This window comes from Heliangelus exortis, chromosome 2, assembly GCF_036169615.1.
Source record: "Heliangelus exortis chromosome 2, bHelExo1.hap1, whole genome shotgun sequence".
NCBI classification, from domain to species: domain Eukaryota; kingdom Metazoa; phylum Chordata; class Aves; order Apodiformes; family Trochilidae; genus Heliangelus; species Heliangelus exortis.
The window spans coordinates 35,241,559-35,269,036 of NC_092423.1; the positions used below are offsets into that span (position 1 = coordinate 35,241,559).

General features: G+C 35.1%; 1 protein-coding gene across 3 annotated transcripts in view; it reads left to right on the plus strand.

The window, feature by feature from the left end:
- ZNF385D (zinc finger protein 385D) overlaps positions 1–27,478 on the plus strand; it is a 397,048-nt gene that overhangs the window by 322,941 nt on the left and 46,629 nt on the right. For all 3 annotated transcript variants that reach the window (XM_071735522.1, XM_071735523.1, XM_071735524.1), the window contains one exon: positions 9,107–9,269. In XM_071735522.1, the coding sequence (XP_071591623.1) occupies positions 9,107–9,269 (163 nt within the window). The remainder of the gene's footprint in view (positions 1–9,106; positions 9,270–27,478) is intronic.

The following is a 27,478-nucleotide window of genomic DNA, read 5'->3' on the forward strand; positions in this document are numbered from 1 at the left end:
GAACTCCTGGGCTGTCAAACTTTGTAGGTATTCACAGCATCTCATGGACTTCACTGAGGCTTTCTGAATGTGTGCTCAGCATCACCTGAGAATGATTGAAAGCAAAGCAAAAGTAACAAAATTATGGAAAGGAATAAGCATTAACTTTATTGTAAGTTGACTGATCTTCAAGATTTACTGTGACTCAAAAGCCTTTATTCCTTCAGGATGTTATGGTTGTTTTCCTCAAAATCTTTTCTTCTTGACTAATCATTTAGATAAAACTAGTTTTTAATGCAAATTTACCTCCATCGTGCGACACTTGTTATCACCACTTAGGCATCTATTTTCTCTTAATGTTAATTCCTTATATAAAAGAAAATTTACTTTCTTAAAAAGTAAGAGAGAGCATTTATTCATTTTCATTTATTTCTTCTTTGCTCTTTTTCATGTAGTATGTATTTCCTCTCGAACAGAAAAGTCCTGTGGACAAACCTACAGTAGGACTTTTTAAGTAAGCCACTAACATAAGACTTTGAATGAGCCAGGAACCAGTGGGCTTAGAGTTCTTTTATTACAAGAAAATACATTGCCTCTCCATAGATATTTATACACCTGGAAGGCTTGAAAACCCCTTGGAATACGATGACAATGAAAGACTCTGTGAACTTTTCCATCTTAGTCCTAGCCTTAAATCGTCATCCTTGTGCATCTGTGAAAACTTTTCACAGTGGAAAAGTTAATGCAGTATTTTACTTGTACTTCTAGCCTTCTACAACAAGGCTGGAGATTTAACCTGGGAAGCCTCTAAATCCACATAAAATAGCATTTATGTTTCCTTTTTGTGGGTTTTGAATTTCTCCTTATAGGTAGGACCTGATATAAAGGACAGAGAAAAGACTTGTATTGAAATAATAATTGAAATATAAATTGAAAATACAAAATGAAGAATTTGTGTAACTGTATATTTGAATAAAAGAATCAGAAGGTCAAATCAGCATTATGCTTAAGATAAGCATGAAATTTGGAAAATGTCAAATAGCTATAGTATTAAAACCAGTAATTCTAATAAAAATATTAAAACTGTTTTTAAGAACACAGTGACAGTATCTCCACATACTTTCTGTTGTGTTTTTATACATACAAGCTGTATTAACTTGCTTGTAATTTTTAATATAAAGTTCTAGTAGTACTGAATTAATAGTAATTAAAATATGTACTTTTTAAGCTTTTTCTGGTTTTCTGTAATATTTATCTTAGTATCTTTTTGTTGAGGATACCTTTATTCTTCCCTGATGCTTTGATTCGGTCAAAAATATATGAAACTCAGAATGCAGAGAAAATTGCTATTATGAATGCAAACAGAGAAAAATAGTTTCCTTTGCAACAGAAACCAGGTTCAAACACTCAAACAAGTTCCATGAACCGACCCACTTTCTCCAGTTATGTTCAAAAGCTCAGTACTGAGGGAACTGTGTGGGTTTTGTTCAGTCAGTGCAAAGTTCCTAAATGACCCGAGGCTCTGGGCAGGTAAGTGTGTGTGTACACTTTTGATTACCATTAGCTGCTGTGAGCTGTGACAGATGAGGTGCAAAAAGGTGCTGGCTACGTATCCACCACTGCTATTTTTCAGATGACATCAGAAAAGACTCTGAACTTTTCAAAAATATTCAGAAAATTACTGGTTTTAAAGCGGTTATTTTAAATCCAACAGCATCCATTTTTTTTTAGTAAGCATTGTGTAGAAGCTAAACATTGCATTTACATTACTAAACTCATTGTTAAGTAAAGCACAAACATATTGTATTATGGTGAACTTATCTGCTTTGTTGTTTCGTAGAGTGTTTGCTAGCTTTCACTTTTAGGATTACCATTATTGATGTATCATTCAAAAGGTGTTATTTACCACTATGAATAAAAGATGTGTAGGTGTGTCTGCTGCTAGTGGAGGGAAGCCAGGATACAATTCCACAAAATTATAATGGCATATATCATAAACTCAAGTTCTCAGTCCTGGTTATGTCAGTTCCCAATTCAAAACTGGAAGCAAATATTTTATATGTAATAAACTGCATAGTATATTTTATCATAGGAGTAGCACATAGAAGAGTGTAAAGATTAATCTCCTCCTCTCTAACTGAAATCAATCTGATATTAGTCAGTTGACTACTCTGAATGAAAAAAGTCAAATTCCAACTCAGTAAGCCTTGCCACAGAGAAAATAAGTCATTTTATCAATTAAGGCACTAGAGGTGAGATTAAAAGTTAAAGTTAATTTTATTTGTTATACTAGTTTTCAAGAGTATTTCATCTCCATTTCAAAAGCATCCCTCAAAAAGGAACCATTATTGCTGTGGAAGTCACTATGTAAAAACTCCCAGAGACCAGAACTTGATAACCTTGTAAAAATGAGCTTAAAAGTTATCTGCCAATAAAAAAGTTTAAAAAGATTGTACAGCAAGTAGTTCATTTATTGAATTTCAACATGCAATGAACTTTTGTAGTGTTGCATAAAGTGCTGGTGTCCTGAAAAGAAACATGACAGTTATGGGAAGAGATTGATTACTGGAGATATCTTCCCTTCAATATGCGTTTATTGGTGTCTATTTGGAATGCAGGGTGAAATGTGTTATGTCTGGGCAGTTTTTTTCTATCTTGGAGAGCTTCAGATGCCACACTCTGTGGCAGCCTACAGTACAAGCAGATGCATGGTCATAAAGATGCTGTGTTAAAGGACAAGTAGGAAATTAAGGATATTAAGTAGAAAAATTTAACATTCTGCATCTGACCAAGGTAAAATAGCTTTTCTTTTCTGTAATGAAAATATTCTATTTTAGTGTAGAATGGATGATTTTACCATCAGGGGATAGAGTCAATGCCAATCTCTGACAAAGTAATGGAAACTTGTGCCAGGTGCAGTCTCTCACCATTATGTAAATAGCTATGGAGAGAGCCCAAGCACAGGGAGTGGGATGGAACAGCTTTGTTAATGCAAAAGAGCTAGTGAGCTCAGAAAATACCCATTCACTCTGATCCTTGAGTCTCAGGGTCCATTCCTTAATGTATTGAATAAGTGTTTTATGAGGGTGAAGAGGGAACAGAAAATTTTTCTTTTCATGAAAAGAGAAAATTAAATACCTGAGAATTAGCATGCTGGGACAATTATTTTATTCTGCCATAATAATGGAGAAATTATTCATTTTTTAAGGAAAGATCTTTAATGGTACTTGCTCTGTTATTGTTTATTTGGTTGTAGGGAATAGTTTGACACAGTTTAGGAGCCAAAAGCCTTCTCTTGGAGCATATCTGAAAGAAATAATATTACACATTTCTTTGGCATTCTGAGTCCATAATGCAATTAGATCTCTGACTCTGTGCTACAGAGTGTGTTGATGATAGAGTGCACAAAAAAATTGAAATGACACAATTCAGAAGATAAAGGTAAGCTTAGCAGAAGGAAGAAATGATGACAGGAAACATTTATCTGCACTTTAATTGACTGCAGATTGAATTTGTGTGGATAGGGCAGAAATCAGGATACTCTTGTTCAATATGAAACATGTCTTTATGTCGACACCACCTGTAAAATTATATTATATGTCTTCACTTAATCTCCTATTCTGTAAAAGCTTGCACGGGTACTTAGCTTGTTTGTCTCTTGTACTCTTAGCCCTGTCCTAGGCAGAACCAGCTGTTGGTCACCTCAAGGCTTGTTAAACTTTCTGCAAACTTATCTGCTTTACTAACTGGAAAAGTTCCACAGAGATCACTTCAGGTTACGTAAATAGCACATACCTGGTAGAGTGGAGATATTTCAACTGCATACTGCAACCTTTTCTGAGCTCAGTGCTGTCATCACTGACTGGCCAGGCTGGTCAGTCTGTCTAGACTGGCAACTCTAGAGCCATTAAAGAAATATGATACTTGTTCCAAAAATAGAAAAGGTCTTTTGATTTTCATCACCTTCTTGTGTGCTTAGAACATCTTGAAAATTATGTTTGAAGTACCTATTGACAGGCAGACTTTAGGGAAATCTTCTACACTCATTTAGACAATGTGTAGCATAGGCATCTGAGTAACTATTTCCCTCACTTCACAAAAAGGCACTCTCTTGGCTCATGCTGTTGTACCCATAGTTTTCCATGTCTGTCCAGCTCACTGACAGTACTAGTTTGAACTGGGAAATTCACTTTTTGTATGTTGAGCTTTTCTTTTTTATGGAGGATCCTGACATCGATTGCTCATGTATTAGCTAAAATTGCAACTGTTGTACAGGGAATAACAGCAGAGGTCATAGTAGCATCCAGTAAAAACACGGATATGACGTGATCTAGTGAAGTCTCAGATGGACAAAAAAGGGATTTTCAGCATTCTCAGCCATGGTTTGGAGCTTTCTGAGGGTGCAGAAAAATGGCAGCTTTGCCTCCAATGGGCCAGGTGACATTTGAGTACACTCTATAATGTACATCTTTCAAAATGTATGGTCAGATAAGAAAGATGTATAGCAGAATAGCTGGATTAATTTTTGTGAGGAAAAATCAATGGAACATAATCACTGCAGTTATAAAAAGTTATTTTCTTTGAACTGGCTTTTATTATGAAGGTATTGCCAGGAAAACAAGATTTGTAACATAAGGTAGACCAGGAGGCATAGCAGAAGCGTAGATGCAGTGCTGCTAAGCTGAAAACTCCCTGAGAATAGGAGGAAAGCCTTTTTTGTCTCAATACACAAAATTAAGCACAATGTTTTTGTTGGATCCATGCCTAAGTAACGTAAGTGCAAAGACATATGATTCACGTAAGTACATTAGTCAGGCAGACAAACTTATTTTGAAGCCTTCCATGTAGAAATTATGACAGTAATTGTAAGATTACTGTACCTGATTTTTAAAAAGTATTTCATCTTTCTCACTGTATTTTCCAAATCAAAATTCGCTTGGTAATATGATGTCCTCATGGTAATTGTGGTATAATATTGCACCTAGGCAGAGAAAATACAGCTGAGTTTTGACACTATGACTGGTATTTCTAACTGCTCACACCTGCATAGAGATTTTTAAATTTTTTTATGTTATGTGTATGTCTATGTGTTTATGACATATATATATACACACAAAATAAATATTTATATAGACAAATATATTTTTTATATTTTAACAATATGGGATGGTTAACAAATTTAATGATTAGAAAGATCTTTAATAATTAGATATAGATTCGTGGAACCGGAGAAGATTATTTCTTGTGCAAAAGATGCTTAAACTCACATGTACCGCTCCAATAGACATGACTTCATTACAAATAACCTTGAAAAGTGATTTGCTATTTAGACCTCTTGCCATTACCTCAAAGTAATTCTGAGGCCAAAGTTTATCTACATGTAATTTGCAGGGCAGAGCCCTCAAAAAAATAATTAAAAATCATTGAGTTTTCAAATTCAGATACTCAGAAAATCTACCTTTTACTTCTTGTAAGACATTTCTTTTTTTTTTTTTTTTTTTTTTTTTTTTTAAGAATGGGTATAGTTTCTTAAAGTTCACTGTAATGGTGCACCAGCAATCTTTGACATATTTCACATGCCTCATCACTGGCTGGGTCACACATTAGCTGACAGTGACTTGTCTTCACAGTGCTAGGGTTAATTTTGTGTGTCAAACACAGAAACCATGATGTGAGAAACAAACTTGGGAGTTATGACAAAAAGTAAGCTCTTTCTTAAGGTATTCTCCTAATATTTTCTTTTTTAATCATAAAAAAAATAATAATAATAAAGGGTTTTTAGAATAGTTGGTTGACTTAAGATTACAAAGGGTTCTCTAGTATTGTAGGATTGTCCTGAATTGCTTTCATCTGAGAGAACATCTGATTTTAGATCAAATAGATGTTTCTCAAAAGGAAAAGGCTTCTATCAGGATGAGCATTCATAAAAGTCCATACCCCTTTACAAAAAAACATGGAAAGGGAAATACACCTTTGATTCCCATGTAGATGGGATGTAGGGTTCTTCTGTAGATGTAGGGTTTCGCCCGGAACTGCCACTTATAATTTGTCTGAGCACAACTTCTGGCACAGCTTGGGAAGGTAATATGTGAAAAAGTGCACACTATCTTATTGGTTTTCACAACTGTTGAATTCTGTCCCAGAGGTAGTAGCCCTTTTCTGACAATTATGAAGGGGTACAGGCTCTTCATTAAGTTAAGCATCACAATTGGCCCCAAAAAGTAGAACTAGCTTGTTCTTCACTCTCAGTATTACTTAGTTCTGCATGAAAGTTGTGGATAATTGCATTTTATGACCAATCTTATTTTTGTATTTAACCTACAAGAAAATATCATTTAGGTAATGCGTTTTATAAGCTACAAGTAAATGCCATTTAAGCAGTGAGGATTATTTTAGTACTCTTATGAGTGCAAGAAATGATTCACTGAGTTACCATATTTTATGTTCCTCTGCTGAAAAAGATATTTATGGATTTTTTTTTTTCTCCATTTCCTACATCCTACTCTTGCAAGGGCTCCAGTTCAGTTGTAAAAGTTCAGCATAAGCTAATTTGGAGCTGATTAAATGCTTAGGAGCAATCTGAGTGTGCTTGCATAGAATTACCATTAGCATGCCAGCTACAGTTATTTTGAAACAAGCTCAGATGGCTTCGTGTCCCCACAGAGGGAGGAGATTTAAACTTTGAAATAAAAAAGACATAAAGATCTTCTTAAAATAGAGGCTGGGCATACCAGCAGTGCTCTGGGGGAAGTGAGTAAGGGACAGGTACATATAACAGTCACCATACTTGTAAATTTGAGCAATGTGTTTTTACTTTGGGGCAGTTTCATTCCTATATTTCAGGGGATGGAAGGGGTCGCCAGTTTCTACGTAGGACCTGATTGTGTACTCCTTTTACATCCAACATGCTGCTCAAGTTGAGGTTTGTGGAGCTGTAGGTGTGGAGCGAAGAGATGCAGAGAGCATAAGATTTGTCACAACCTGTGACAAAAGTTGAGCTGTGTGTCAAACTAATAAACATTAATAATTCAGTATTAAAGACCATGTTCTGACTACCTTTCTGGTATTTGAAGGATGACACTATTAGTTAGGGGGTAAAAACCAAGTGCAGTCAGAATCTGGAGCCAACTGGTAATTAAATTTGACTAGAAACTATAAAAATAGGTGACATTATAGTGACATGAGGACGTGCTGTGTAATGTCATTTTTAATGCATCATTGTAACTTGACACTAGTCTTTCAGTGTAACAATAATTAACATCTCTTGACTGTTTGTATTTGGCTTACAGTATGTCTCAATGTTATGTGTTGGGAATTGTTAAAGGTGCATGATTGTGCTGTTTCTGTTAAAATTGTTTCTAATTAATAACTTCACTGTCCAGTGTTCTTTCAATAAGGGTACCTAATACAATATTTGCATTATTTTAGGTATAAAGAAACTGGCTTTTCAACCAAACTGAATGATGCATCTCAATATACTACAAGAGCATATGCATCTGTGTACATCTATGTATGCATACACATGCATATTTAAGTTTTATTGTTCTAGACAAGGTCTCACTTCTTTCCTATTAATCTGGAGCTTCTCAAATCTCAGGCATCTAGAAGGAGGCATGACTTTTTCCTGAAACTTATAAATCTCAGTATTAATTAAGGTACACTCTTATTGTGATATTCATTAGAAACTTCCTCTCTCCTCCAAATTCAGCATGTTAAATAACTTTAAATAAAGGTCTAATGACTAACAGATGCCAGCTAATGCAGGATTTTTCTACCAGCACAAGTGGCTTAGTGAGTCAAGTGACTCTGTAATTTTATCCCCTTGATCCTTAGATTTGTAACCACTACATTACATAAGTGTTCTTTTCTTCTTCTGATTCTGCACTAGAAAGCATTTACTTATTTTTCGTTATTATATTCTAAGTATCTGCTATTGTTTCATGCCAGGAAAAACACACTGACCTTTGTGAGTCCTTGGGCTGACTCAGCAATCCCTTTTCATTTGTTCAATTGCATAATAGCTCAACTTTTACTATTTTTCTAAAATTTCCCTCTCCAGCGAGAAAGGAGTTGCTTTCAATCAAGTTTGAAGTTCAACAATAAAAATACAAGGAATTTTTCAGGTTGTTAATTTATTAATTGGATGATTTATCTATCTTATAAGAGTTTAAATAATTAGAGAAGAAATTAACTCTGAAGAAGAAATAATTCCAGTGGCTTTTTTTTAAGGTTTAGTCTTACACTTCAAATACTATTCTTAAAATATATTTGCAGTATAAATTAAATTAAGTTTATATTAACTTTTTGAATGATACTTTCCGTGTAATATACAAATCTTAATAGAAATGCATATAAAATATATTCTATAACTTAGTGCTATCAAGTAGCCAAAATATATTAAGAATTGTGGCAGGATTTCTGTGGGCTTTCTCCTTTGAAAGGATGCTTCTGGCTCTGAATTTCAAACATTTCCTTTCGTAGAAGATGGACAAAAGTAATTTTTTGGTTTTGGTTTTTGTTTTTGTTTTTAAATGAAAGTCAGATAACTGTATGTCTGTCTCACATTCAGTTTAATTGGTAAAGAAGGGCTTTTAAGAGAGTGGTTTACATTTTGCCGTCTTTTGTTTGGACTTTGGTTTGGGGGTTTTGGGGTTGTTTTTACTGTCAGTCTTTGCTGAGAAGTTTCTGATACCATTGTTAAAAGTGAACAGTTCTTTGAAGGGAGTTTTGACAAAATCTCTAGTTTGAAAAAGAAACTGGAAAAGTCCAAAGCTGCTGGGGAGTGCCTTCCTCCCTGTTGCCTGAGAAAAAATTATTTTTTAAGTATAGCAAAAAAATCTTCTATAGAAAAACTAATGATAACATGGTAGACTAAAAAAACCATATTTTGCTCTGAAAGTAATACACTGCTATACAGTAAAATACTGTATTTACTGAATTTGAGTTGCTTGGGTATTTCTTCTGTTGTTTTCCAAGCATCATTCTAAATAGACTTTTCTGTTTGGTCCTGACTTGAATAATGTGAATGGTACCCATTATTGAAAGGTAGTCTGTATTTGTACTAATACAGAGAATGCCAGTTTAGAAATGAGCCTGATTGCATGGTTCATTTTGTTCTCCTTTGTAGAGCCAGGCTGCGGCCCACTACAAAGGCACTAAACATGCCAAGAAGCTCAAAGCACTGGAAGCCATGAAAAATAAGCAGAAATCTCTTACTCCCAAGGACAGCGCAAAGACTACCTTCACTTCCATCACTACCAATACCATCAATACCAGCTCTGACAAAACAGGTTAAGCGACAATCTTTGTTGGTTTCCTCTGTTTGGGTTTGGGTTTTTTCGTTGGTTTCATTTATTTTTTTGGTTTCTGTTTTGTTTGGGTTTTTTTGTTTGGTTTTTGGTTGTTTTTTTTTAATTTTGGTTTGTTGATGTTTTTGGTTTTTTTTTTTTTCTTTTTTGTTTAATTCCATGTCTGTTTGGTTATGTGCTTGCTGCATTGATTCATGCTCGCTCCATCTTTCTGTGTGATGTTGATTTCTTTTAGTCCTTTCAGTAGGCTGGTGAGACTATGACAGTCATGTATCTGCTTTCTCTTAGTGAAAAGAGGCTTCTCACTCTTTTAGGGTAGAATGCAATACACATGACCTGATTAATTTTTATAGTGGCTAACCTATTACTTATTGACTGATCTAAACCTCTTAATCTATATGCTATATGTGTCTATAAATCATTACATATTACAAAGTCACAAATAGCTCTATTTGTGTCTGGAAGCCTCTTGCAAAAACATTGTTAGTAAAAACCTAATTCTCATAAATTTTCAAACATTGCGTTATTTTTTTTAAATGGCTATTGCATCATTTTGAGCTGGAAAATAGCCGCATAACCTCTATTCCCCACAATCAGGTAAGTGCTGTTGATGCCAATTATTCTGCTTAAATGAGTCTTCAGTTTGAAATAATATCCTTTAAATTGTTGTGTGGGTAAAAAGTACTCCTTTGCAAATGAAATCTATGTGAGTATTTGGTTAAGTCAACAGGATTTGCTTAAGCTTGCCTTTTAAATATGTGGCTATTGTAGTGGAAATTTTGAAGGAAGGTTTTAAGTTCACTGACTGGTAGCCTAGTATCTCACAAGTGTGTGTATCTGACTGTTCATGTGTGTGAAGGGATACAGCTTGTACATTTACTCATAATCAACCCCTTCCCCCCTCAGAAAAGCCATTAACAGCCACTGCAAAAAAACCCCAAACTGTGAAACAACAGAGACCTTTCTAACTGATGCTGAAAATTGCTCATTTGGAACCACTTCTGATGCATTATGCTTAGCACAGTAAATGGATGTGAGCTAACCTGTTATGTAATAACAAAGCAGTACCTTGCAGATGTGTGCAGATCTATTGTTCAAGATACATCTTTTGCTTTATTTGTCACAGACAGATACCTCTATGTCTATCTCTATCTATACATAGCCTTTGTTGCAGCCCTATGTAGACAGCATATGGTTTTTATGGAGATTTGTATCATAATACTAATACTATTGCTTTAAAAAGCAATTGTTACATTATTTTTGTATTTTTTACTAAAAAAATACATTCTGAGTACTTTTGTTTCTATGATAAAATGAATGAAGTATGGGACAATAGGAACAATGTCAAAAGTTATTTAAAAAAAAAAAAAAAAAAGAAAAATTTCTAAGTTTATAAATACCTTTAAAAGTTTCTCCTACTGTTACCAGTTAGTGTGTTGAGAACAGAAAGGGGGATGGTGTATAGGGAGAGTGATTTATTGTTTACGAAATATGATGTAGTGATTGGAGAAAATAACTGAAGAAAAAAGCCTTAAAATGTATTATTCAAAAGCTTTATCTTATGCTTTGTAAATCTGAAGGATTTTCCAAGGTGTCTTAAAACCAGCCTGAGTCTTTCCATCAGGCTTTGAATTAGAACCCTGACAAGATGTATGAACTGTCTTGTGTCCAAGGTCAGTAGTATAAATCAGTTTTTATATTGGCATAAGTAAGAAAATGTCTGAAATCCAGTTGCACAAAAAAGCCTTGGCCTATGAAGGCATTTCCCCAGCTTTACACACTGTTAGTGAATACCTGGATTAATTTCATAGAATGTGAGTATACCTTTATGTATGTATGTATGTGTACAAATGTATTCTATATTAGAAGTACTGACCTCAATGGCATTCTAAAAGACACGTATTGGTGTTAATTGACCAACAGCCCAAAATCTGACAGTTTCACAAAATACTGAGACCCATATTCAACTGCTGGTGAAAGCTTTATTCAACCACTGGCATTCAAAGAAAGGTGGTCAGTTCTATCCAAATGCAAATACAGTTATTACAGGTCAGCGTTGATGGGACTGGCAGTAGAATAGCATCCTTGGTGTGGAATCAACCATGTATGTGTAGCAGGATGAAATTAAAAAAGGAAGAAAAAAAAATAATTTTGTGTAGTTGAAAGGATGGCATTTTCTATTAAGCATGACAGGTTAAAAATTTCATAAATCAGATTTTCCTTCATTTCCAATTGTTCTGTGTCTTATATTTGCTTGATAGAAATTTTAAGGACAAATTTTTTTTTGAAAGCCAGACTAACATCAGAATATACTGCACTGCATGAGTTTGCACATTTGTAAATGCTTACTATAAAAGTAAAATATACTGATAGAACTAGGTAGCTCTAAAGCAATAATTGTACTAACTTATATACTTCATTATATAACATTTCATAATTTGAAATAAGTTCTGTTCCAAAGTCCCTGCACTTGTGATCATTTGAAACAATAGCTTTTTATACAGCATTTTAAAGCTCTTGAAGACAAATACTTGATCCCAAATACATTGAGGATAGGGTCATGTTCACATTACCTCCTATATGTCATGTACAGCAGTGGTTAAATGGTGTATTACATGTCAGTCACAGCACATTGGTTAGGATTTCAGTTCACTGGTTCTGTGTACCTTTAGCAGCTCCAGCAAACAAAATGTCATCAGAAAATCTACAGTGCTGTGCAATGAAGACTGTGAAAAGAACCACACAGTCAACAAACCGATTCAAGACCCAGAGCAGCAATTTTTTATGTTGCATATTCTGGAACTGTTTTGTTAAATGTGGTGCCAGGATGTGTCATTGCAATAAATAATGGAGCCTGTACAACCCACAATGCAAGCAAACTCCTTAAAACCTTTCACAAATGATTCCTGATGGTGTTAATGTGTTAACTATGTGTTAATGAGAAAACATAAAATATGGCATCATTTTGATCATTCTGTGAAAGTGGCAATTTTTTTTTTACCCCTTGAAACAAACTTTTAGAATTATTAGAAGTCTTGAGTTTGAGAACTCTTGGGGAGAATGGAATATTATGAAGAAATATTCTGGCAGTCACATAATGGATAATGTCATTCTCAACATGTGAAAACTTTCTTATTAGTTCTATTATTTAAAAGCCTTCTTTTGCCTGTATGTACCATTTATTATGTGATACCTATAGTCCCTCTGGGCAGAAAAACAAGAAGCATAACTCCTCCAAAGACAAGCCCACTTCATGGCAGAATACAAGCCAGATTTCAGTATTTCTCAATTCTCCGTTTCAGGGATGACAATAAAAATTCATATTTTCACTATATATTAATATACATGCAGACATAATCCATGGCATAAAGCTGTTAAATATCCTTCACAGCTTTACAAATTGTGTGTGTTCCCCCCTCATCTGCAAAGGTATATCTTTCTCATAAAGGTGTTTCTCACCCTTCACTTTGGCAGTAAGAACAGATAGTTTATAATCACCTTTCAGAATATATTTAGATAGAATTTGTTCTATTATCCTAATTATATGTCCTGTCCAGTAAAGTCATTATCCTGCACTTGGATTTTTTTATTCTGGAGTGTCCAAGACTATATCCATGTAAACTATATGCCTAATTATACCTAAATATTCATATTTTCCAAAGTTATTTGAAGTTAAAAAGGACTTGCTATGACCGCATGGTCATGAATTAGACCCTGAAGTTTTTATTTAATCAGCAGAGAACTCAGCATGAGGGGTATCAGTTGCTAGAATGGAGAAGAAGGAATACACCTTTCCAGTGGGGAAAACCATGTAATTGGGAGCCATCACCATAGCAAAGTTTTTAATCATAAGTTTGCTCTTGAATGTTATACACTGTGTCCTCAATCTGATGCACTTAAATGCAATGAACAGGTCCTGAAAAACAGAAAAATATGTGATGAACAGAAAAAGTGTGTATCTGGGCCAAGGCCCAGACAAGATCATCTATCATTAGTAAAGCCATAACAGCTAAGAGACCCCCATGCTGTCAGAGAACAAAATAATGGTGCCTGTCCTAAAGAGCTTACAGCCTACACATAAGATGAAAAACAACTGAGGGAGACAGATACTCTAAATGTAATAGACAGGTGTTTCAAAAGAGCAATAGCATAAATATGTTCAAGTGATAAAGGTATCACAAGAAATGAAAATACTGAAGGATGGATTAGAAGGAAAAGGAGTAGAAATTCTTTTCAGATACTGAATGTATGTGTGGGTAATAGCATAGGAGAAAGCATTAGTTTTTTTATTTTTCTTTCACTGGCACATATGAAGATTCTTCTCTGTGGGAAAAAAATTTAGTTACACTGCCCTTTTCCAGTCTTTTTTTTTTTCCCTTTTTTCCCCTATTTTTTTTTTCCTCCTCTCTTTTCTTTTTATCTAAGAAGTGATAGGATATTTCTGGCTAGCAGGTGAAACAATTTCAATCCAGGTGGGTTAATTCTGCAAGGGCAGGTGGAGTAGGAGAGAGCAGTTAGACTGGAAAGGTCTTGAGTTTAAAAGAGGAAGTCAGGAAACAACAGAAAAGAGAAATTAGAAATTATGTGGAAAGTCAGGGTAAACTTTGAAGGAGGAAGAAAGGAAGATGGCATGAAATGCAGAGGTTCAGGAAGATTCGGTTAGAGTTTGGTACCCAGAAAAAATACAGGATTGCAGAATCTTTGCATGTCTGTGAAGAGACCTCAGAAGGGACATCTGGAGCCTGACAAGATCACTGCTACAGGTCAGAGCAGAGTCAGCTAGAGCAGAATGCTCAGTATCTTTTTCATTTGAGTTTTTAATATCTTCACAACTTTTTGCTGAGCAACCCATTGTAGTATTTTAACCACCCTCAGAGTAAAGAAGAGTAAATAAGTTTTTGTTGCATTTAAGTCCAATCTCCTGTATTTCAGTTTGTGCCTGTTGTGTCTTGCCCTGTCACTGGGCACCACTGAAGAGCCTCTGGCTCTGTCTTTTTTTAATCCCTGACCCTGCATTTATACACACTGCTGGATTATGTTTCAAGTGGTGTCTACCAGGATCTCAGGTCCTTCTCTACAAAGCTGCTTTACAGGCAGTCAGTCCACAACCCAGAGTTGTGTGTAGGGTTATTGCTTCCCAGCTGTAGAACTTTTCCATTTCCCTTTACTAAACTTTAAGGGACTCCTGTTGTCCCAGTTCTTCAGCCTGTCCAGGTCCCTCTATCCCTCTCTCCCTCTCTCTGCAGCACACCTTTCTGAGGTGTCAGGGATTCTTTGAAGTTATTTCTCATCATCAAACTTGATGGGGGTGTACTCTGTATTGGCACCAATATTAGTTCCTGGAGGACTCCACTAGTGACTGGCCTCCAACTTTGTGTTGGTGACCACAGCCCTTTCTGAGCCTTGTTCGCCTTTTTGTTAAAATGAGAACTAAGAAACTGGGAGAAAAAAATAAGAGTAAGCACAAAGAAAGGAACTGAAATGGAAATGAGCAAAGCTTTTCCAAATATCTTAATTCTTCTAATGAGTGTCTTTAATAGGTTTGAACTAGTTTCGCAGCAGGAGAATAACACAGAATTTATGTAACATGCATTGCTGCTACAGGATTTATTTTACAAGCAATTAAAATTACAGGATCATTGAGGGGACCTGATTTAAGTACAAAGGTCTATTCTAGCTCTTTAAATTGTTTCTTCGTGTCTTTGTGTTGAAATATATGACAAACTCAGGGTTCTTATTTTCAGACCTGTTTTATTATTTTAAAGTGCACATCATGCCCTGTTATATACTATGTTGTCTTTTCTAATAATTCCATAGTGCATTTTGTTACCCTTGCAATATTTAACTTGGCTTCTGGGGGATGAATCATCAGCCTGCAGACCCTGGGAGTACAAGCTAATTCAAATCTAATTCAAATTCAAAGCTAATCTGTTGCCTTAGCATGAGTTTACACTGGAGATGGACTTGGTCTACAGATATGTAGGGAGTAGTGATGTCACACAGGTTTTCTTACACCATTACTGAGATGGAGAGCTTGGCTTCATATGGAAGGAGTGTTTCAACAGAATTAAATCTACTGAGCTGCTCTGACTGTTCATCTGTATTATTGGTTTTATTGACTAGACGAAGGGGAGGAGGGCAGGCAGAGGTTATTAAGTAGCCTCTTCATTGAGAGCCTAAGTGAAATTTCTTTTACCAGCTGTAGACATAGATATTGATGGCTTCTCCTTCATGTGACAGAAAATCATGTCAATGAAGTCTGGGGCACAATTAATCTGATTCTAAAGTAAATATCTATAATAAATGAGATGAATGATGAAGACCTTAGAAAAAGTGTAAAGTGTAAAAAGTGTAAAAAGGTGGCTAGGTCAGATATAAGCTGCTATGCTCATACCAAAAGTAAGCTGAGACAAATTCCAACCTCTGTGAACAAATTGTCCATTCTTTCACTGTGTCACACACTCACAGGTTTTATTTAAGTGAATTTTCTCTGTAGGAATTTTGATGCTCAGTGTTCAAAATCTGCATTGTGTTAGTTAATTCTGAATGATCATGTAAAAAATGACATTGTTGTCTGCAAGTGGGAATTTTAATATGATTTTGAATAGCTTTTAGACTTCCTACAGAAGTCAAGAGAGTTTCCTGATTATTTGGTGTTTGCTTTTTAAAACACAAAAACTTTTTTCTGATCTAATCTTTTAGACAAGGAAGGAAAAATTATTGCTTAATAAAGGTACAATGCAGGAGTATGAGTAGCTTAGTATTAACATTTTAACTTCATCTATCCCATCTTACAATCAAAAATAGCTGTCTTAGTGAACATATCCTATTAAAACATTGTGTGTCTTTCATATTTCATGTAAGGAGTCAAGGGACTTTTTGCTATTAGTCAATATCTGCTGCTTTATTTAAGATTCAAAACTTATGCTTTAAGTTGTAGGAAAACATTTTCAGACTTAGGGCTCACGTGAAAGCTTGGCTACATGAATCTTTAAAGAAAAACAACATAATTGGCTATTGCTACTGCAGTTTAATTTAAAAATTATGAAGAAACATTCTTTTAACAAAAGAATATGTTTCTGCATATTTGTTTGCATTTTTACCCTTCTCTGTTCAATACAGGTAGTTAACTTGTTTCCTTTGATATCATGGATTAGCACACCTTGCTTGATTTCTTCCTATTACTTAGATAGTCAAATCCCTGTGCATGTTAACTCTGTATTTAGAGGTATTTGTGCAGTTCCTGGTTCATCTTCAGAATCTGTAATAGAAAGGAACTCCAATTTGAAAATGAAAATCAATTTCCCTTTTATCTCTACTTTCATTTTATTTCCACTTTCGTTTTACCTCCCTTCCAAATAAGCTTTGAGCTTTTTTTCTTTTTTTATTACAAACATACTTTTTGGTAGTGACCAATCTCTAAGACTTATGCAGGTTTCCATACATTAGGAATTATTGGATATATTTCTAGTGTTGCTTCGTGTAGCTGCCTAATTTTATCACCTACTCTTCAAGGTATTTATTTAATCTTTTGATCTTAATAACAAACCACTCTACCTTTTTTAAAGAAAGCTGAGGAAGAGATTCTTCTGTACTTATGTCATTAACATATTTATTAATTAAAAGTGTCACTGACTATTTTTAGCATTTTTATAGACAGCTGATGTAAATAAAGGAAATCCTAATAGCGATGCAAATTTAAACTGTATTTATGATTCAAAATTTTTATAGTATTAAAAATCTGGTAGACGCAGAAACAATTTACTGTATGTGTGTGATTTACTGGTACATCTTAGGCTGTGGATTCCCTTGTATCTGTAATCATTATACTAAGGATGTTTAATCTGAGAAGACAATTTAGTGCAGCCTGTTTGTGTAATTTAGCTGGTGTTTTGTTTCCATATGCTTTATTATATCAGAAACTGTGCTTTTGTTTTGGCAAGTGATTTCTCCAGATCATTTCAGCTTTGCTTAGGGCACAGCAGAATTAATCAGGCTAATTCTGGGCTTAAGTTTATGAGATCATGGTTGTAAATTGATTTCCTTTGCAAGTCAATGTTTTAATACATGTCAAAACAGAACAATGACCTTGAAGCTTGAATTTGTAAGGATTTTTGCTTCATATTTACTTGTTTAGCATATTTTGGGTGGACCATCCCAAGGTTGTGAACGTGAAATAATAAATGAGGAGTAATTGCTTGGTAATTAGCACAACATGGATGGATTTCAGAGCCAGCTATAGGACTTAATGGCCCACTTCCATCACCCAGTTCTGAAAGTTCAACTTTTTCTTTTTAAATTTATTTGAGTAAAAATCTTTTTAAACCTCTCTAGCCTGAAAGAAATGTTCTTATTTCCTGATTCTCATAATTTGCTTGGAAATTAGAGGTTAATAATTCAATGTTCTCTTAATCCCATGCTTGGAAAATTCAAACCAAACCAGTAAAATTTAACCACAGCCCAACATCTTTCACTTTAAATCACCTATAGTTTGACTTCTCCATACTTCAGATAATCTGTATCTAACTGCAACAGAAATGTATCTAACAGATAACAGAAAATGTTATCAGCATTCCACAGACTGCTGTGCAGGTTTTGCATTAGAGCTCAATGGTAATTTGGAAGACAATAGCTTCTCTTTTGACCTCTGTGTAGAACTAGGGCTTTTTCTTTCTTTCAGAGTGTTGCTAAATGGCGACATAAAAATTACAGTAATTTATGTGTGCCTTAATTGATCCTGAATGTGCAATAAAATCCTTCTTTGCTTGCATCTACGTGAACTGAGAGCTTTGTCATATGAACACCATGTGTTTTCTGTGGGCCCAGCTGCTTCTGATTGGGATTGCCTTGACAGCAATTTAGTGCTTGAGGAATCCTGCAGTTAGAAACTGCTGTCAGTCACAGCATCTGTATCTGCCTGTTGAATTAGCATGGAAATCCTACAGTAACAATGGCAGTGTTTGTAGGTCTGAAAAACATTTTCTATTGAAATATGAAATAGGGTTATAAAAAGTATCTCAGGGAAATGTCAGCTTGGTTGCTGCGTGCCCATAGTTGTAACTACAGATATCTGTATTACTCTAAAAACTGGCTCAAGCACTGCAGTATGTATCTGTTTAATGACTCATTCTTCATGTTGTGCTTTGGTTTTGTTTTTTTTTTTATGTTGGGAATGGCATTGACACTAGTTAGTCAGATCAGTCTGAAGGCTCTACAGTTCTAAACACTGGGATTTAAAAAGAAAATAAAATTTATTGCAGTCCTAGATCCTCCTTCATATTTTTATTGTAAAACAACAGATTCAGAAGCCTGTTACTATTGGATAATAGTTTATTTTGTCAGTTTATGGACTAATTTGGAATGGATAAGAAAATTTCTTGACCCAGTGCTCTAAAGTGAGCAGTCAGTTTTTGTGAGTTTGGAATGTTTCAAATGAGAAAGGTCTGCTTTGAGGGCAACAGAAGGGTAGGTAGGTTTTCACTGAAGTGATCCATTTTTTTTCAAACCAACATAGTATTGGCTGAACAATATATAAGTATGAAATAGTTGTTTCTTTCCTGTTTGAGGACTGATTTTGTTTGTGTGGGACAGTTCTAAGACAAAGGTGATATAATCTCCACAGATGATTTAGAGCTTGCTTACACTATATTCTCCTGTTGTCCATGTCATGTTCTTGCCATGCCCACATCAAGAAAGGATGGGGGGTGCAGCTAAGAATATGAGTAAATGTTCTGTACCAAAGGTATGGAACCATTGATTTATAAGCTCATATCACCATTTGGAGTGATCCAAAGAAAACCAGAACCGAAGCTATACTGATAAACATAGGGCAATCTGCTTTACCAAATCCATTTCACTGTCCATTCATGTTACAAGAAGTCATCACAGCAGAAACTTTTTCTAGAAACAGACTGTCCTACACAGAGTAGGCATTTTCAGAAATAGGCCAAAACTCAGAACTATTCAGAATTACTGTAATGTTCAAAACCATTTTATTTTGCAACAACTGCAGTTAATCTGTCTTCCATTTGGTGACCCACATCTTTCAACAATATTTCAGTAAAATTTAAAGTATTAGCAGGTGGTCAGTGATTTCTTTCCTCAGCTAGAGAGGTCTCATAGGTGAAATTCCTCTGTACTGTATCATTCCTTTGCTAAAATATGCCTTCCACTTACTGTATTGGTGGACTTAGACTTTGCAGATATTAATTTTATATTTGATCCCAATCAAACTAAGATAAAACCAACGAGAATATCAGACATTCTTCAGTTCCTGACACTGTCCTTCTTTCCTTAACCCTGGCAGAGAAACAAGTAAGAAATTTGTAGTGTTTTGAATCACTGAGTATATATCAAAATACAAAAATTCATATCTGGTTGTTTTAAATTGTAAACTGCAGTTTTAAATTGTATCAATAAGCCTAAGCTTAACATTAGTAAAGTGTCCTCAGCACCAGCAAACATGAAATTATCTGGAGACAAAGCATAGCGGTGACCGCCATTTCTGTTAAGGAAGAAAGTAAACATACCTAAAATTCATAGAATTATAGAATGGTTTGGGTTTGGAAGCAACCTTGAAGATCATCTGGTTCCAACCTCCCTGCCATGCCTATCCCTAGATCAGATTTCTCCGAGCCCCATCCAACTTGGCCTTGAATGCTTCCAGGGCTGGGGCACTACAGCTTCCTCGGGAAACTTGCTTCATCCTTTCACTACCTTTACAGTATTTATTCCTAAAATTTCTTCCTGAAATCTAATCTAAATTTAGCCTCAATTTTAGATGATTCCCCCTTGTCCTGTCATTACATGTCTTTGTAAAAAGTCCCTTCCCATCTTTCCTGTAGTCCCCCTTCTGGTACTGGAAGGTTCTGTGCACCTGTACTCCGTGCTTCTTAGACTTAATTCCATGAACTAAGCCACTGGTTTACTGGTAATTCAGACAGGCCACATCTGTAACTTCAGGGTATATTAAGGGTCTCTTATTCTCAAAATCCACATAGTGTTTCCAACATCTTGAAATACTGTGGATTTCACCTTTGTGCTTTTTGACTCCACTGTGATACATCAAGTAGCAGTCTTGCAGTATTAAAAATCTCAATTTATGGCATGCTCATAATGGAATTAGTGTCAAAGGAACTAGAAAAGTTTATGTAAATTAGAAATTAAGAACTACAGAATCTTATTATAGGGGGGAAAAAATGAATACAAGAATAACTATAGGCTCATCAAGGGAAATGAAAAGGTGTTTTTAAGAGTAATGGGAACCAAGGAGCTGTATCTGATAGATTTGATTTGAGAAGGAAAAAAACCAGATTACTTATGTGAACTTGATGTTAATGTTGATGTTTAAATGCTTTCCATGCAAATGCTAACATTAAGTGTATTTAACCATAAGTACTAAATTAGACAACAAATCAGGAGAATTTGCTTATGAAAGTTTCAAAAGAAGAAGATAAGGAGCTTTCTAGATAAGCTGTTATGTTTTCTTGTACATTGTAGACACTGTAGAAAATTCAGAGACTAGAAGAAAGTTATCATTGTGTGAGATGAATCAAGTATTTGTAGGTCTAACAGCCTGACACCTACCTTGGAAAACAAAAAAATGGCTGACAAGGGAAGGGACTTGAGTACTGAAATAAATTAGATCAATTATATAGTGATATTAATATGAATTGATAGAAAGCTGTAGTTCCACCTAAAATTGTTTTTATGGTATTACACATTTGGTTGATAGAGGATAAGCATGCTGATGCTTTGTGTTTGCACAAGTCTAGAATGTTCAGAAGTTTAAAATATATTGGAATGATACCGAAGGAATATAGAAACTATCAGATGATTTAAAGCCTGATAATTATAGGACTTGGACTTGCACTGCAGACATGAGGTACAAGTTTGTGTAAAAATATTCCAATGAAATCCTTTTGTAATCATTTTCTTAATTCCAGTGTAATCTTACATCATCAGTTACCTTCAAGGAATTATAAAGCCTTTACAAATTGCAAATGGCACAAAAATTGGAGTTCTCAGTAAGTAATAAAGATGAGCTGGATAGTCAGCAAACCAAATGCTTTTTAATACAACAAAATGTATTTAATGTATTTAATACAACAAAATGTTTTGTTCCCAGGAAAGAATAATAAAGGATTTATTGAAAAGGGAAACTTCATGTACAGGTTGGGAGTACATGGTTCAATATCACCTACACAGGAACCACAGGTGTATTGATGTTTCTAGAAAGCCTAGTGAAAAGGCTTTTTTTTGAGGATAGTGGAGGAATGTAAAGATTTTGGTTTCTTTTACTACAGTAGATTAACTGTATTATTACTATAATTATTACTGCCTTTTTCCAAGGAATATAAACAAATTGAGTGGAAACCTAGGGAAGATCTAATACAATTATTTAAGAATGGTTAATAGTGAAAAACCTAATAAGATATATGTTCGACTTCAGTATTTACTTTGTTAAAGAGAATATAAGCAGTATTTTGCATGAAATAGCAATCTAATGGTAAAACTTCTGCTTGTTGGGAGGTGTGACAGTATCCAAAGACTGCAGGTGGAAAGTAGTTAGGTTCATTCCACAATCAAGACAAAAGCTTTTTAACACTGAGAAGTGTTACAATCTATACAGAATCTCATGTGGTATTCTCATAGTCATTTGATCAAAGCTATTAGGTTTGACTGAGGAATTAATAATGGAGGTCCTCTGGGCAATGTTCTGTTGTATGTCAGAGAAAAGTGTGGACATAAGTTTTAGGGTTTTTTTGGCTTCAAATATATAATTTGTCTTCCAGACTCCTCTCTTTGCTGCCTGAAGATCTGTGTTATACATCTGAAGTATTCTCATGAAGTTGTTTATATGGCAAATATAATATTACTTAAATTTAAACACAAGACCAATTATTTTTACTTCAGTCAAACAATTTTCAAAGCTCAGGAACTGATTCTTGCAGTATGTCTTACCTAGGTCAGAATATATTATATTTCTGTGTGTGGTACAGGACTGGACAAGTGCATAGTGGTAGATTAAATAAAAACCTGGAAAACTATAATTGCTGGTGTGGATTTGTCTGGATAGAGACTTTATGGTTTAAAGCTGCCTGTACCTTTTCTCAGTGTCTTTAATTATGTCACAAATCTGACTCCAGATAATTAAAGATGGTTTACATTTCTGGAAGGCTAATTTCTTTCTATTATTACACCTACTTTAGGATTTTATTTTTCTGTCATTACTAGTTTTAATTAAGGGAGAATTAAAATTCCTTTTCAATTGCCAAGTTGTATAGTATCAAGCATTTTTCCTACTTCCTTCAGTCAGGATTTAGTACAGTTTCCACTTTCTCTTTCCACCTCTGATTAGTTTAAAGATCTATAACGAGCATTTTACAAGATTCAGTATTTAATCCAGTAAATCTGCATTTATCAAAGCATAGGTAGTAGCATTAGTTTTAGTGGTCCATGTTTTCAGCTAAGTATCACAGAGAATGAAAGTTTTAAAAATCAGTGTTTTTAATCAGACTTTTCAAATTATCTCATTTCTGCTTGCAAATAGCCATTTTCTTACGTTAGAGCACTCAGATGAGCTCTTTAGTTCATTCCCCTTATCACAGGAGCCCTGAGACAGCTGCCATGCAGCTTTAATCCCATCCAGTGATACATTTTACTTCTTACCATTTCTGGTTCATTTTCCGCTCTGCTGGTTTTATAGCTGCAAGTTTCTGGCGTCATATTAGCAGATCCATCTGCAAGTTACATCAACAGCTTACCCACTTCAGCCATCTAGTTGAATTTGCTTGAGTTAGTTGTCCTTAAGAAACCAACAATTTCCAGTAGGGATAGATGCCTATTTTTCCTGTTCCAAGGGTAAGGAAATATTAGCATCTGTTGATGGCAACGCATAGCTGGAAATATGTGGCAGATCGTGCCAGACAACCTTGTCACGCTCTTCCCGCATGCGTTTCCTACTCTGATATTTTCTTGTTGCACTGTCAGACACAGGTCAAGGGACATGGTTTGGAGAAGGGTTAGTGCATTGTCTCTCCCTCACAGAGTATGACCAGGGCAAGTGAACTTCAGAAGATCAATTTAATAGATCACTAGTGGGGACACCTCTGGTATGTGCATGCACAGGAGTGACAATGCTCACAGGCCGTGGGAGCACGCTACTTGGTGGAGGCTTCTGTGCAAAATCCATAGGATGGATGGTAGTATTTGTATTATAGCAGCCTTCAGTACCTGAAGGGACGGACAGGAAGGATGTAGAAGGATTTTTTACACTGGCAGACAAGCACTGTGGATATTAATCTGGTTCATCTAAAACGGGTTGTTGCATTTTCTGTTTCCTTGCACTTCTTCTTGTATCATTTTTATTCAGTTTGTTATCAGTTTGTTACCAGATGCTGTTTATGAGGAAAAAGAAAATCTAAACTAGAACAACCAAACGTAACAGTTTGCAAAAATAACAGTTTGTCTCTTTTCTGTTCTTGTTCAGATTTGTGCTACTTGAACTTAGTATTTTTCTGTTTGTCAGATACCATGCCCACAGTATCTAATAGGGTGCCTGTCATTATAGAACTCATGAGATGTATTGCTGACATTTCCAGCCTAAGTATTTGGGAGTGCATTTATCTTCCTTTGGTAGAGTGTCATCATGCCCTGAGCAATGGTTATGGTTGGCAGGAGCTGCTTTCCAGTGGCTGAGCCCACGCTACTCTGTCTTGGTACCAGTTTGAAGAACATGGTTATCCTTTCCAAGGTCAGAACTACATACTTGGGCAATCTCTGAATTGAGATAAAAATTTGATATTTTACCAAAATAAGGAGATTCTGTGGTACTTTTGATGTTGTTTCTTTATTGGTTTTGTTGGTTTTAGTTTATTATTCTGGTTTGGTTTTTTGTTTGGTTTTTTTTTTGGGGGGGGGGGGTTTGAATTTTTGTTAGGGTTTGAATTTTTTTGTTTGCTTGGTTGTTTTTTGTTTTTAAATATATCCTTTATTATGTAAACTGAGCAAAGGCATACATTTATTTTCAGTATTCATAGTTAACATAATATACTGCTAATTGCTTGAAGTTCTAGTTTGAAGAAATAAGGATTTTTTATTTTAAAGGACATGTTTTTGACACCTGACCTGAAAAATGGAAGAACTGAAGTATAATATCTGAAGTATTGGCAATCAGGTTCATAAATTGACCAGAAGACAGCTTAGGAGACTTAAATATTTTGTCTTTTCACAGATGGTTTAAGATATTTCTCAACTGGACTTAAGGTGTGATCATGACCCAAGACACTATGCTTCTGGAAATTGAATTTGGTTTTAAGTTCTACAAAATAGATATGGAAAGAAGATGCATCTCTGGGGATCTTGAATTGTTGACTCATGTCAGAGTAATGAACCTGATACCCTGAGTTGTTGTTTCACATATGAACAAAAGTGCTGTTGTAAAAGAGATGTGCTTTGGCAACCTGTTGGATTTTTATAATCCAGAAGGAAATTTTCATATAAGAAATAATATCCCATGGCAAGGGAGTTGGAACTAGGTGTTCTTAAAGATCCCTTCCAACCCAACCATTTTATTATTCAAACACCATTTATTATTTAGAACATTTCTTTAACCTTCCTTAGCTACAGACTAGCAAAGCACCAGTGAAATTTACACAAGATACCTTTTTGGGGACTCAAAGGAAAAATAAGATTCAGATAGAGAAGCACAGGACTTAGTTAGCAGTACAGTTGTGTACAGATTCTTTTATTGATTTCCCACTTATGGCAAAACCATGTCTATTTTCCACATCAGACACTTAGGCATGTCAGACACACAGTTCCCAGCTTTAAAAGAAGTACTGAAATGCATCATAGTAGCATTATTTATAGACTATTTGTGAAGTTTTGTAAATATACAAAGCATGTATCCTATAAAAGAATCATTAAAGACTTACTACTGAAATTATTTAATCTAGAGCTTCTGAAAGGTTTATGTGTTTAAGTGCACCTAAAGGTTTGAATTTTCATTGGCAGAACTTTGCAAAGAACCAGAAAGAGGTTTAAGGAAAGTTTTCCCCAGTGCCCATTTTATAAATTTATATTTACCAAATATCACTGGTTAATATAGTGTTATCAGTTGAATAAATGAAGATGTTCCTGACTCAAAGAATGGATTATTCTATTGCAGTTCAAGAGAGTTATGTTACTGTTATACTGATTGGCACTGCTATTATCTAAGGGGGAAAATAATTCCAGAAAAATGGGACAGTTTTACATACAGAAGAATGGGAATGAGAACTCAATGGAATTGAAGGGGGAAATCCTGAAGCTCCAGCTATGTGTTAGAGGTCCATGCCAGATGCAGCATTACCTCTTTGGTGGTTGTGATGCCCAAAGTCCCAGAAGCACAAACCCCTCCCTATCCCACAAAAAAAAAAAAAAAAAAAAAAAAAAAAAAACAAAACAAAAAAAAGAATTCTAAGAGCTTCCAGGTTTAGGTAGAGTACTGTAACTGCCTATCTGTCTGGAATTTATATAAATGTTTTGCACATTTCTCAGCAAGTTCTAGTCCAAAATGGATCTGGGGCACTTGTTTTGTGCTCTGCCCTCTGCCAAGCCATGGACATTTCTGTCTCCAGAGAGAAAGGGACTCTTGCTTCCCTGGGGAGAACAGTTCACCAGTTTATCCTCACAGATCCTGACAGCAGCAACTTCATTACAGGGAGAACATAACTGATGTAGCACAATATAGCAAAGTGAATTATCTGCTTTAAAATGACATTAAACAAAACATATTTATTTCCCCCCAGTCTATATGTGTAAGTTTGCATGAGGATATGAACATACTTTGCTGTGCACCCCAAACATGCACATCCTACAATAGTTTTACCTCCTGCATTTCAAACATTGGACTATAGGTAGTTGAATAACTTTGTTGTTTGAATTAACTGCCTGTTTGCCATTGATATCAGGAATGAGAAATGTTTCCCTGAATACTTTCTGAGAAGATGACGTGGGGCCTGGTCTTCTGGAAAGTAGGGCCCAGCCAACGACTTCTTTAAGTATGGGCATGAAACACATTTCTATGGAGAGCTTTAGCACCTCACTCAAGCTATTAAAATATATCACATTAATGTCTTAGAAAAAAAAACCAAAAAATTGAGACAAATTATTATCGTGTGCTTGCCATTTTTTGGCAGTTCTAGCTGAGGACAAGATAGACTTGGAGCTGTTAAAGCAAAAACACTGGTAGCACATACTTTACAGCAACTAGTATTTCAGTGTTTTGTTCCCAGTTAGTTAATTAATGTATTTACAAAGCTAACTTATGATTATGATATACTTGCTGATAGCTGCCTAATCATGGATCCTACCCTGTGTACGTCAGGTTCTGTAAATACTTTTTTTTTACAGTATCTCCTTGTCTCTGGGACTCTTGGCACTATGATGATACAGCCTCATTTCATTGTGTGTATTCCAAAATCTGAATTTAATTTGTGATAGTACTTTACCTATGTATCCTCTGAAACTTCAGGCTATTTCTCCAAATGAGTCTTATAACAGCTGTGTAGAACAGTAATAGACCTGACAGCCAGGTCTATTCTACTTTATTCTTGTAAAAATTCTGATTGTGATCTCAGATTATAAGGAGGAAGTATTTGTTTACTGTAACATAAAATCACAGCTAAGAAAAGTTATTTACTTCCAGTTAAAACACCCCTCCCCAAACCACAACATAATAACAATTTATGTATCTTAAATTTTCCAAAATAACTGAGTAGATTCAGCTTTTCATGTGGTCTAGCAAGCCAAGCTGAGCCTAGAAATGATTCTGACTGACGAACAGTTATCAAAGCTTGTGTTACTGAAGGGTTGGAAGAAGAAAGGAAAGGGTAAATTCAAATAAAAAAAAGAAAATCTTTGTATTTAAGTAACAGCAATTATCAGAGTTTCTGTCTGTATTAATATTGTCTGAGCCCATTATAAAGCATTTGTCATAGCTAATGCATTCCTGTCAAATCAAGCAACATTAGAAGATGACTTTTATAATGAATATTAATATAAGAGACAGTAGTAAGTGAAGTAAATTATAGAGGCATGTAAATGTAGTATTAACTGCTACAGCAAAGTAGTCTTCCACTGTAAATCAATTTCTTCCTATAATGTTAATAAAAAAAATTAGGCTACTTGGTAGTTGTCTGCAAGCT